The 12,834-nt window shown below is 38.4% G+C and overlaps 1 protein-coding gene across 1 annotated transcript in view; it reads right to left on the reverse strand.

The window, feature by feature from the left end:
* Nucleotides 1-394: 394 nt before the first annotated feature.
* The window catches only part of LOC135786541 (serine/threonine-protein kinase 32C-like), a 41,571-nt gene continuing 29,131 nt past the window's right edge, over nt 395-12,834 (reverse strand). Inside the window, exons 4-12 of the mRNA XM_065296000.2 lie at nt 9,900-10,073; nt 8,856-8,893; nt 8,487-8,576; nt 8,238-8,341; nt 6,639-6,755; nt 4,710-4,835; nt 4,285-4,413; nt 3,651-3,718; nt 395-2,933 (exon numbers count right to left, since the gene is read on the reverse strand). Coding sequence (XP_065152072.1) covers nt 2,750-2,933; nt 3,651-3,718; nt 4,285-4,413; nt 4,710-4,835; nt 6,639-6,755; nt 8,238-8,341; nt 8,487-8,576; nt 8,856-8,893; nt 9,900-10,073 — 1,030 coding nt within the window. The 3' untranslated portion in view covers nt 395-2,749. The remainder of the gene's footprint in view (nt 2,934-3,650; nt 3,719-4,284; nt 4,414-4,709; nt 4,836-6,638; nt 6,756-8,237; nt 8,342-8,486; nt 8,577-8,855; nt 8,894-9,899; nt 10,074-12,834) is intronic.

The following is a 12,834-nucleotide window of genomic DNA, read 5'->3' on the forward strand; positions in this document are numbered from 1 at the left end:
GACCTTAAAAAAGTTTATATGTGTAAAGGCCCTAAAAAAAGTTTGTAATACATCTAAGACATTTGAGATATTTGTACTGAAAACAAGACAAAAATACAAAGAAAGTCATTTTTTGCAGTGTAGTTATCTGTGTGTTTGTTTGTGTATAAACTTCATATGAAACCATAAACCAGATGAGAGAGTTTGAGATCTAAAATGGCTGAATGATTTCTTGATAAAGACTTAGTATTTGTGTTTCAGCAGATGGTGTAAATCTAAGCAGATGGCAGGAGATCATGTTTCTATAAAAGTGATGGAGAAAAACATCTTGTTGTTGTGCTGTCATCATGCTATACTGTCACATAACACACACGGTTGCTCATTCAATTGGGAATAAACAAAGGCAAACTCATAATAATATTGTATTAATACTTTAATGGTCATCAAAACAATCTATGGGTTGCCAAAATATTCAAGAGATTTTAGTTAAACAGATCATGCTGTTCATATACATTAACAATGGTAAAGTACATTAAGGTAACCTCTGCATTTTATTCATCAGTAAAGAAAAAGCAGAAGTCTCACCGTTCATCATGAAACCTCACACACGCACGCACGCACGCACACACACACACACACACACACACACACACACAAACGCATGCACACACACACGCACGCACGCACACAAACCCACACACACAGCTTGATTGTGTCTTTCAGCTGAGTTATAAAGCAGTTAGTGGAACATGCAGGAGTTTAACCTCAGAACAAGTTTTCTTTTTCACATCTCTTCACTGCTTCTGCTGCAGCTTTGATCATATTTCAGAAACATTTCATACTTATGATAATAAATGCTTGTTTACAGATGTGTTTACACTAGCGTCACACGCACACACAGGCACTCGTTTATATGTTTATAAATGTAAATGGTAAAAAAGCTTTGGCATATTTGCCTACAAGTTGTGCCTGCACACTTGAAAAGAGATTTTAAACAACAGACAGAGCTTCATAAAACCTTGATAGCAATTCATTTATCTATATATGTCATCTATAGACACTTGGTTATGTAAGCAGATCCACATAAAACTGTGGAAAATGTGTTTGATTATATACACTGCAGTCATCTGAATGCTACACGCAGATGTTACTGCCGGAGCCGACAGCATAAACCTTAAATTATTCCTAGAATTCCTACTGAATTAATGCTACGCTAGAGAAACATTCCCATCGGAGAAACTACTGAAGCCACATGAACGCAATCTCTGCAAATATTTCTCTCGGTTTGTTATAAATCAATCTTAAATTGATATCCTATAGAGAAAAGCCAAGACTTTAGTAAATAGCAGAGATGAATGAATTGGGTTCATGTACCGTACGTCCAGATTTACCACAAACCCTAAATGAAGTGGTAGTTTAAGAAGTCTAACAGTCAAAAGGCAGTATGGCAACTAACATGTTGCCAAAAGCAGCAAGAGGTTAAAAAAATAAAACAGCTACTAACAGCTTTAAGAGGTTAAAGAGTCGATCAACAAGAATCAAATGGATATTATCTTCTTCATCAAAGTTGTCTGGCTTTAGTTCACGTCTATTAGCTTTGAGGTCATTTAAAGTAAATGCTAGTAAATTCAGGGCATACATAACTTTAACACATTTAAATCTACGTCTGTCTTTCTGGAAAAATACATAATGACTCAAAATCAAGATGCAGGCCGATTAAAAAAAGAGGATGTGAATCTTTACATGAAAACTGTCGTTTAAAATTTGAGGATTTTAACTTTTTTCTGATTTACATCTTTGCTCATGGTCTTTAGATTAAATCGTCAGCTATAATGTAAAGTTTTCACTTATCGATGTCACATGAACTCATTTAGTTTTTATCCAGTATGTGATGTACATGCACCTTGGACTTATAAGGTATCAGTATATGAAGCAATGACCCTGGTGTTGTTAGCACCATGCTAAGCTACAGGAATACTGTAAAAAATTTTTTTTTAAATCACATACTGTATGTGATTCCTTATATCTTCATGTTGAATACCACATTACAATGAATCACACTGAAAAAAATGACTTTCTTAGTATTTTGTCTTATTTTCAGTACAAATATCTTTATATTCTTAAATCAAGATGAATTTTTGGATGAGCAAAAAGATCTAAGAAAATAATTCTAGTTTTTAGACAAAAAAATTAAAGTCAATTTGTGCCTAAAACAACAAAATCTGCCATTGGAAGATATTTTTGACTATACTTATTTTCTAGGGTCTTTTTGCTCATGAAGAAAATACACCTTGAGTTAAGAATTTTTAGAAATGTACAAAAATACTAAGTCAGTCATTTTTTTCCAGTGCAAGCATTGTCACAATCATTTATATTTCCCTCTGAAACAACTTTCATTGTTTGATGACACCACACATAAGTTTACTTATTAAATATCCTTTAAAAATAATAACCATTAATTCGCATCAATAATATAAACCGCTACAGATTAAAACATAAACCAATAATCTGTCAGTATGTGGAAAATGCTTTAAACTAAAAATATCCTTCATTTAATAGTCTCTTAAATCTCTATTTACATCATGCTGAAAATCATGTTGCATAGAAGTTTACACTTATTCTAGAGAGCGACCTACAGGCAACACATGTATGGAAATGTAAAAGAGTAAATTGAGACCCGGACCGTCTGTACACCTGTGCTGGTTCACCTGTGCCGCCGTCAGGGTCCTTCAGAGTTCTGCTCTGGGGTTTTAAAGGCATGGTGATTACGCTAGCAGCTTCCTGGAGACGAGCAGACAGAGCCGCACATGCTCAGTTTAGAGGTCTCGGGTTCAAGCTCCGCCTCTTCGTCCTCCGTTCCTCCCTCAGCGTCTGGATCTCCATCGTCAGCCTCCGCTCCTTCTCCCTCCCCATCACCTCCCATAACAGTCTCCTCCTCCTGGCGACGCCTTAACCTACACACACACACACACACACACATTCAGGTTATGTACACATAAAGTAAACATATTAAGATTTTTCCAGCTAGTTTTATTTTCCACCAAAAACTCAGATCAGTTAGTAACAGTGAGGGTCAGAGCAGACACATGTGTGCACAGCAGCACATTCAGTGTCAAATAAATGTTCATGAATAATGTGACACTTTTAAATATAGCATCAGAAACATAAATTACAACAGACAGACAAAGAAAGAGCGAGAGAGAAAAAAGAAAGAGAGAAAAAAGAGAGAGAGTGTAGCTCATGCAGTAACGCTGATGCTGGTAAATAATAAATGAGATAGTAATTTAGAGCGTGACTGCAGTGATATTTCTCCCTCTAGAGAGAGAGAGAGCAAGAGAGAGAGAGAGAATATTACTGCAGTGTTTCACCACGGTAAAAAGGAGCCTGCACTCATTTACACACATCAGCATGATGTAAACATGCTTACTCTGAGATACAGATAAACAGAAACAAACAATAAGAGACTCACACACACACACACACACACATACATATGCGTCTTTGTAGGAAGCAACTCATCAAGTCAACATCAGACTTAAGGATCCTTACAGTCATTTCTTAATTACAAAATTACTGCGTACATACTAAACATGATGCTTTAATAAAATGTCATCTAATTATTCAGCTCACTGTTTTGAGAAAGAGCTACAGTCTTTAATTAAATGTCTCACTTTTCACGGTTGAAAATCATAAACTCTTGCTGGACGACTTCAAGGCATTCCTGAAGATACTCGTTCTCCTGAGAGCAATGACGACAAACACAAAGACAAACAACATAAGATGTTAATCAGTCAACAGTCCTGCAGTCATAACCACACGCGCACACACACACACACACACACACGCACACATCCACACCTAAAATATCCTCACTTCCTCCAAGAGAAGGCACTGAAAGCTTGATAATTGAATCATTCAGGTAATAATCTCCCAGCTCTCTGTATCTTCAGATGTGTTCACTCTCCCCACATGCAACCCAGCAGAACTGTGCAGACTTCATAATCATTTCAATTAGCTTTGATCTGATTAGAGAGATGCTGTTCAAAGCAACGGATCTGGATTTCTGGAATCACACAGCTGGATAACATGTCTAATAAAAGGCATTTGGGATCTGATAACTGATCAGCAAGTCAGTCACGCTTACAGATAACTGAGCTATAGAGTTCTGAGCAACATAAACACCCAATTAATATTTTACCTTTTAGATTTATTATCTGTAAAACACCTTTAAGATGTCTTAAGACATTACACAGAAGTGCAATTAGATGAAGTGGACAGGAGGAGTGAGACGTTCTGGTGACTCACAGACTGAGAATCTTTGCTGTTATCCCTGGATCTGTTTTTGGCCAATCGTTTTTTCTTCTTATGTAGAGGACGAGACTCCAGGATCATCTCTTCTAGTTCAAATGTTGGGTCACAGTGCAGACGACCTTTCTGATGTTACACACAAATCAAAGAAACCACATCTTAGAAATAAAGCACACCCTCTCTTATCACTCTCACACACTTGTCCTGGTGTCTTTTTCTCATGACTAGTTTGTTTTCCAGACAGTAACAGATGATTGGATGGATGTTATGAAGAGTAACAGCAGATCATGAATCTACAGTATGCTATAAGACAGTAACTGCACGCAGAGATCTTCTTACTTTAAAATACAAATGTTCATATATTGCCACATGTATTCTGAATATTCTCTTGGAGTGTTTGTGTGTTTGCAGGTTATTCTCACATTGGGAACAAACCCGGGCTCCACTTTCTTCTCATAAACATCATCCCAGTTGACATCAGCGAGATAAAGCGCCGTCTGCATCTGAGCCAGACCACAGAAACGATGCTCGGGGTTCACCGTCAATAACTACAGCATATACACAACCATCAGACACACAAAACAAAACAAAACAACACAACACAGAAGTCTAGATTCAGACACATGTGTCCTTAAAGCCAACACGAGACAGCTTTAACAAACAGCTTTTTGATTTCTGTAAATTTTATGTAAAACTTTTATGTAAAAATGTCTGTATTTTTCTGTAAAACAGAACAGTAACATGAAGGCTGCGTCAGGATTTGTCTTTGCCTTTTGAAGTTCATCTGAGGAGAGGAGTTGAAAACATGAACCTTTGATATTTTGAGTTGAAGAAAGTTATTAGATTTTAAAGGGTCCCTTCCGGTCAAAGCCGCCATATTGTGAAATAGGCCTGTTGTTGAGTTTTTGAAAAATTTCAAAGCATTTACTTAAAATGTGTGTAAATATAAGATTTGTCACCAAAAATCATTCCATTTGCTGAAACACACAGAAAGTTTTGGCCAAATTTCCAAAAATGAAAAAATGGTGAAAAGCACTATATGAAAAAAATGTAATTGAAACTTCACAAACACCTGAGACTTAAATATAATATGTGCCCTTTAATGAAAGATTACAGAGGCAAACACTATTTTTTAACCCCTTATGATCACAGTATGACCACAAATATTAACAAGAATAATTTTTATGTTGAATTATAGATTCATTAACACTGCAACAATGCAAACACAAATAATAATAATATCACTGCCAATTGCTAATTCAAATCTGCCAATAATTCTCTATAATGACCCATAGGTGGCGCTGCTGAAATACAGACAGCCGGTTTCTCTGTCTGTCCATAATTCAAGTGTTTCTGATATGAATTGTGTAATGTTTTTATGAAATGATGCCAGCTGTCTGTACTCAATGTGCGACAAGGCAGCGTTTCTCTGTCTTCTCATCTGTCAGAAAAACGATATCTGTGGATGGTTTCGGGTAAAGTCGTCTACTATTATTTCTAAAGGTTCAGACTGTCTCCTCTCAGTCCAGACACAAAGAATTGATCAAACTGATTCACATGAACCCTGAGCGCTGAACCACAAACGCTTATTTATAATCAGACTGTTGTGTGTTTGATGATCTTCATTTCTCCATCACATGTCCTTAACTCCATTTAAAAGAAAAATCTATAATTAATCTTGTGAAAATGAGTCTAGTAAACAAGTTCATAAACATTTCCCATCAAAGTTATATCCAGATGTATTTTACAGCCCTGTACTCTTACTGTAGGTAAACACCTGTTATTATTTCTTCTTAAAGAGAAACATCTGAGAATAAAACTCCAGTAAGTCTTCTGAGCAATGAAAATAAAGATTTGAGCTATAAAATAATCTGTTTAGTCAATCCCACAATCCTCTGCACCTCTCATTTGATAAGATTGTAATTCTGTGTGAATGTTCAGTCTTATTTTAAATGAATTCAAGATCTCTTCACACAGTTTCTTCTTCTGATCTTCTTCTCATCTTCTATGCAGAGCGACGCTCATCCATCTGTCTGTATTATTCTCATCATCTGTCATTACTCTTTTATTCTTCATGTTTTCTGACTGTTCTCTCTCTCTTGTCTCTATTTCATCCTGATCAGCTACATTTGCCAAAAGTTTCAGTACAATGACAGAGATCTCACACAACAGACAGTCCTCATGGCCTAGTCGATAAAGAGTCAGGCAAAAAGGTTACCAGGTTGATTTTAAAAGCATCTGTGATCAAGTCATGATCAAGTGTGTGTTTGATTATGTTCCTTTTAGTGAGTTTTTAAGTCATCACTTCTGAAGACTCAAAAGACTAATACTAGTTTATTTCAAATGCTCACCTTCCTCAGCAGTGAGATGAGATCTTTGTGCCAGGTTGAACTATACTGAACACTGACTGTACTGAACAACTGCAGCAGAGACTCCACTGAATTACTGCTGTGGATATCATACGGCCTCTGAAAGAGAGAGACAGACAGGGAGACAATTGAAGTGCAAGTACAGCTCATTTATTATAGGAAAACAAATGAAGAACTTAGATGGAAAACCCTCAGTTTTTTCTTAGAAATGAGCATTTTTATTTCTCCAGACTCTTAACTTTTCCCCCGCCAGCATTTAAAAAAAAAAGTTGCCAGCCAGCGGCAGCATTTTTAAAGATGTTTACAAAGGGTTTGTTTGACTAGTGTGATTCCTCTGCACCGCTCCCGGCGTGTTTGGTTAATCGTGCCCTGGCCGGGTTGCAGAGGTGAGCTGGAGCGCGGTTCACTTGGGCTCAGGCGTGGATGGCGCAGTGTGATCGCTAATCGTTCCTCAGCACGATTCAAAAAGAGAGACGTCAATTGCATGACCACTCACCTTCATCTGCCTTCTTAAAAACCTTTTGATGCACGCAGCGTGGTTACGTGAATGTCCGAGCTGCACACGTGACAGATCAATATGATGACATCTTAGAGGGCTGTGTGTCATTGCACACCAAACGACTTCGAATAAAAAACACAGACTTATCATTACGATGGGTTCCAGTGTTAAGAGAGCGCTTTACTTCCTGCTTTGTTCAAAACAATCAAATCCTAATGACGAAAGCGCGCACGGACTCGGATCGATAAAAGTACAGTGTGAGTGCTTGCATCTGGGGGAGTAGGGAGACAGGACAATCGCGCTGGGGCATGGTTTAGTTTGGATAATGTAAGTGCGCCCTTAATGGATTCTGCCAAAAAAGCCGAATCTGAATGGCCTGAGGCTGGGATTATGGGGATTGGAAGTGAAAGTATTTAATGAACATATAATCTGTGTTCAGTTAAAGGGGCCATGGCATGAAAATCTGTCTTTTCCATGTTTAAGTGCTATGATTGGGTCTCCAGTGCTTTAATCAACCTAGAAAATGTGAAAAAGATCAACCCAGTAACTTAGTTTTGGTAAACCATTCTCTACAAGCACATGAAAAAATAGGTCGTTGAAATTTGGCTCTCCTTATGATGTCATAAGGAGCTCTTATTATAATAATACCACCCCTTAATCTGCACTATCCAATCACAGCACTGCCATTTAGTGCAGAGAGAGAGAAATAATTGACAGCACAATTGAGTTTTAATTTCAACAAACCACCATCATTGTGATCAGTGTTTGCACTTCATCTGCTCATTTGCATTTTAAAGGACACATCCATAATGGCACATTCTTGCACACACCTACAAAGTGGCAATTTTAAGATGTTATAATAAATTATTTATTTGGTATTTTAGCTAAAACTTTACATATGTACTCTGGGGACACCAAAGATTTATTTGACATCTTAAAAAAGTCTTGTGTCATGGCCCCTTTAATATAATTTTTTTTGACAGAAGTGACGTTTAGTGCCTTTTGCATCTGAGTTCCTGAAATATTCCAGAAGATGAATAAAAAGATGGCATCATAAACGCACAGATCTTTCATCATCTTACCCAACCTCGCAGAACCTCAAAGATGGTCACACCCAACGACCACCAGTCGACCTCAAAGGCATAACCTGATCCCCCGCTCATGAATGACTGAAAGATCTCTGGAGCTGTTTTAGAAACCAAACACACAAGATCACGTGTCTCATATCATCATCATCATCATCATCATATGATCTCAGTGTGTTTATCTGAAGTATTAATACAACATTAATAATCAAATTGAGGAAGGGTTTGGTTTTTTAAGAAACTCACCCATGTATGGTTTGGTACCAGCAAGGGCTGTGGCTCGTTCACCGTCTTTGATTATTGTAGCGATGTTGAAGTCCGTCAGATGTGCGTGACCTAAAGAAAAGAGAGACACTTAACACTTTAATGGACAAATATCAGTAATTCAGAGAATGGGAAGGATTCACGGGAAGAATCCAGGACATCTAATGATCTAAAGAGAAAAGAAAAGTCACAGATAGAGCGAGTGAAAGCAGCGGGATAATAAAGATGTTTAGTGGAACAGTGAGTCCTTGAGTCTTTATATTTTTCCTTGAACTATTTCTGTATCCTGTGAGACATCAGGCTCATACTCATACTTTACTCTACTGTATGTAGATGACAGACTGAACTCACCTTGTTCATCCAGCAGAATGTTGTCAGGTTTGATGTCCCTGCGTGGAGAGATTTTGCACACCGTCAGTCGGGTTTATATGAAGCTGTTTACATTCATTCATGTAGAAGATGCATTTTTCCAAAATGACTTATACATGGAGAGCATTAACATTTATCTGAGATGATCTGAAGACATGCCGTGATCTTTTCTCTTCAATATCTGTGTGTAGTTTCAGCCGTTCAATGTAAACCTACATTCTGATTCATCACTAAAGTTCAGTATGACGCACAGTAAAACTGATCTCTGAATGATCTGACAGACGTTTGGCTTCGATGTCTGATTCTACCTGAAACCGCTCCAAACATCACATCAGCCGAGAGTTTCTCGGATCGACACGTTCACCGAAGAAAGGAAAATCCTCCTCTTGAACTAATTTACCCTGCAGACAGCTGATAGTCACTGCACGCTGTTGCTAAGAAACACTTCAGCCCAATATAGTGCAAGTAAATAATAGTACAGACAGAGAAGTGTTCTTTTAAAATCCTCCGGTGGGCAATATGAGTGGACTCATACTCCAAACGTTTACTGTCATCATAGCACAGACAGACAGAAATAAAGCAACACTGAAGATTTACTCTTGATTCTGTGTGCACGATGGATCCAAAAACAAATACACAGAGCATTACAGACATCTGCTGTCACACAACTACACAAAAACTAATCACTGCGGGTGATGAGTTGTGTACACACGCACACACACACACACACACACACACACACACACACACACACACACACATGCACCGTATCCATAATGTACTGGTGCTGTGTACAGACAGCCTCAATTAGCTGATCTTAGATCAGGACCCAGTGGAGGCTCTGCATTGAGCTGATCTGACCTCTGAACACAAAGTACATCAATGTAAGAAAGACAATTACAGACTTGTACATACAGTTCTGATAATAAACACACTGACAAACAAACAAGTGTACAAAACTCTTAACTGTAATCATAATCTTGCAACATGGGAGCGTGCACCTGCGTGTTAAGTGCGAGTACGCACCTGTGTATGATGTTCTGACTCCGCAGGTAATCCAGCGCCAGGGTCATCTCACACAGGTAGAGTTTTACAGCTTCCTCAGTGAATGGGACGTTCTGCTGAAGATGGTAACGCAGGTCTCCACCTAACAGCAGGTCAACCACCATGAACATGTCCTCCTCATCCTGGAATGAGTACCTGAGACCATCAAACAAACACACATCATCCTTCTCATCGATTACAACTAACAGACATTAATAGTGAATGTGTGACCTTTTCATTATTAGAGACTTCACAGAAATCTTTCATGATGTATGAGAAGGTCATGGATGTACGGCAGATGCCAGACCCCTGCATCATCAGCTTTACAATCAATAAAAGAGGCAAGCACTAGAACAGACAGAGATATCCTGAAGGAAATTTACCTGAATTTTCAGACTGGGCTAAAGGTTCAAAGAACAAAAAACGCAGCCAAGACAACAAATGAGTGGCTTAGGGTCACAAGCCAGTGGCCTGACTTAAACCCTATCAAACATCTCTAAAGAGACCTGAAAACGACGCTCCACATTCAACCTGACTGAGCTTGAGAGGGGGAAAAAATGACAGAAAATTCCCAAATCCAAATGTCCAAAGCTTACTGTGTCATAACCCAAAAACTGTAATGGCTGCTTCAACTGAGTAAATACTGAGTAAAAGGTCTGAATACTTATGACAATGTGATAGTTCAGATTTTTTTCTTTTGTTTTCACTGAAGAACAAAGTTTCTGGCTGCAACATCACACAGTTTAGGACTGAATGCACTGTAGACAAACATCACACAATTCATGAAGGATGGGATATTTACTTGCAGACTGTTAAATGTACTAAATAGACTCTAAAGATCCAACTATGATGGAATGTGACTGATCTGTGGGATCTGATCTCAGGTCAGTAGAGTTTCACAGATCTTCTCGACACCTCAGCTGTTGTTCACAGTGAATATATCTGTTTGTTTCTCATTCTCAGATGATGTGAGAAGTCTCTCTGTCTCATCTCTGTGTGTGTTTCCTTCAGTATGAGGACGTGACTGCAGAGAGTCCATCATCACATCTATTATAGATATCAGCACTCCATCCACTCTTAACAAAGACAACATCATATTCACACCGCTCCATCAGACTCTTAGTAAAGATCAAAGGATCACACGAGAGAAAATGAACACATAAGGACATCACTGAGGTGCTTGAGATGATGCTTCAACTCTGAAATAAAGAAATAGAGAGACTATGCAGCTATCTTAACACGATTACACGCACACATGCACAAACACACACACACACACACACACACACACACACACACACACACACACACACACACACACACACACACACACACACACACACACACACACACACACACACACACACACACACACACACACACACACACACACACATTTAACTACTTTATTTAAGTCCACAATTTATAATACATATACATAAGGACATAAATGTTACAGATACAAAACATTGCTGAGACCAGATCCACCAGTGTAAATCTAATGACAATTTAAACAGCAGATTTATGGATACACACAACACCTTCTTCTCCATATATGACGACTTCCAATGATGGAGGATATTGAGCAATATTTAGCCATTTGCTTTGCCCTTGCTTTTGTAAAGCCAACTATCCTGAACCCCCTAATGACCAGCCTGTGCACATGCCCCAGGCTGCCAAAAATGAATACCAAGTATTGACATTTATAGCCAAGGCCAGTTATTCGCTGTACAAGAGGTTGATATTTTACTAGCTTTGTTAAGTAAGCCTCCTCTAGGCATGAATCAAAACAGCAGCCTACTTCCAGGATGAACACATCCTCTTTTTGCTCATCAATGATTATAATATCAGGCCTGGTGGCGTTTAAATCAGAGAACACAGACACTGTAGGACACTTAGAAAACATTTGTGGATTAACAACACAATTTACATGTTTTGACACCTTTGGAGAAAATAACACACACACACACACACACACACACACACACACACCATTGACCCTTCAAAATTCAAGTATTTCACAGAGCTCTGTAAGACCCCCCTTTAAAACAAAACATGAATCCAGATGCAGACCTGTTTAAAAAAGCTGACCGTGAGCCAGGCCTGAAAGAGACAGAACCTGATCTGAGATCAGAGTACAGGACGAAGAAGAAGGTTAGCAGACTGGAAAGAGTCCGAGAGGCTGAAATAACCAGGCTATGATGACAAATGAGATGAGGGAAACAGAGAGAGAGAGAGAGAGAAAGAGAGAGATAGAGACATTGAGAGAGAGAGAGAGAGAGAGAGAGAGAGAGAGAGAGAGAGAGAGAGAGAGAGAGAGAGAGAGACAGCTCAACGCACAACATTTTGTCAAAAACTTCGCAGTGGCCTAAATAAAAGTGTGAACACCCAGCTACACAAATCAATGTTAAACACACACGGTTTGCTTTATTCCTTTGTGTATTCTTCATGAATGTGTGGCAATGCTGTTCTCCTTTGTCCTGAAGCCAAAGACTCATCGCTGGCCTTATTTCACAAGGTGAACTTCACAACTAACATCCTGAATGAACTTCACTGGACTGTAAAGATGAAGGACAGAAAGTTTCAGCAGAACTCAAGTGTAGATTTGTCCTCTACAGCAGAGAGATTTATAAATGTTTGAAAGGATCAAGCGTGACATCACATTAAGAGTTCAGTGAATAAGAGAACAACTGGACAAATGTCACGGAAAGACAAAAAGCTTTTATATGATAATGAAAGGAAAACTGAGAATAGGAAGAAGAATCTAATAAATCATAACTACCTCTGTACTTAACATGTAAACAAAAACACAGATGCAAATATTTTCGTACTTCAGTACAAATCTCAATAGGGAAAAAGAGCAAACGTCATCATTTAACTCTCAATCTCCTCAAATTTCATAAAATGTCAAAAGTCA

Source organism: Paramisgurnus dabryanus, chromosome 20 (genome assembly GCF_030506205.2).
Source record: "Paramisgurnus dabryanus chromosome 20, PD_genome_1.1, whole genome shotgun sequence".
NCBI classification, from domain to species: Eukaryota; Metazoa; Chordata; class Actinopteri; order Cypriniformes; family Cobitidae; genus Paramisgurnus; species Paramisgurnus dabryanus.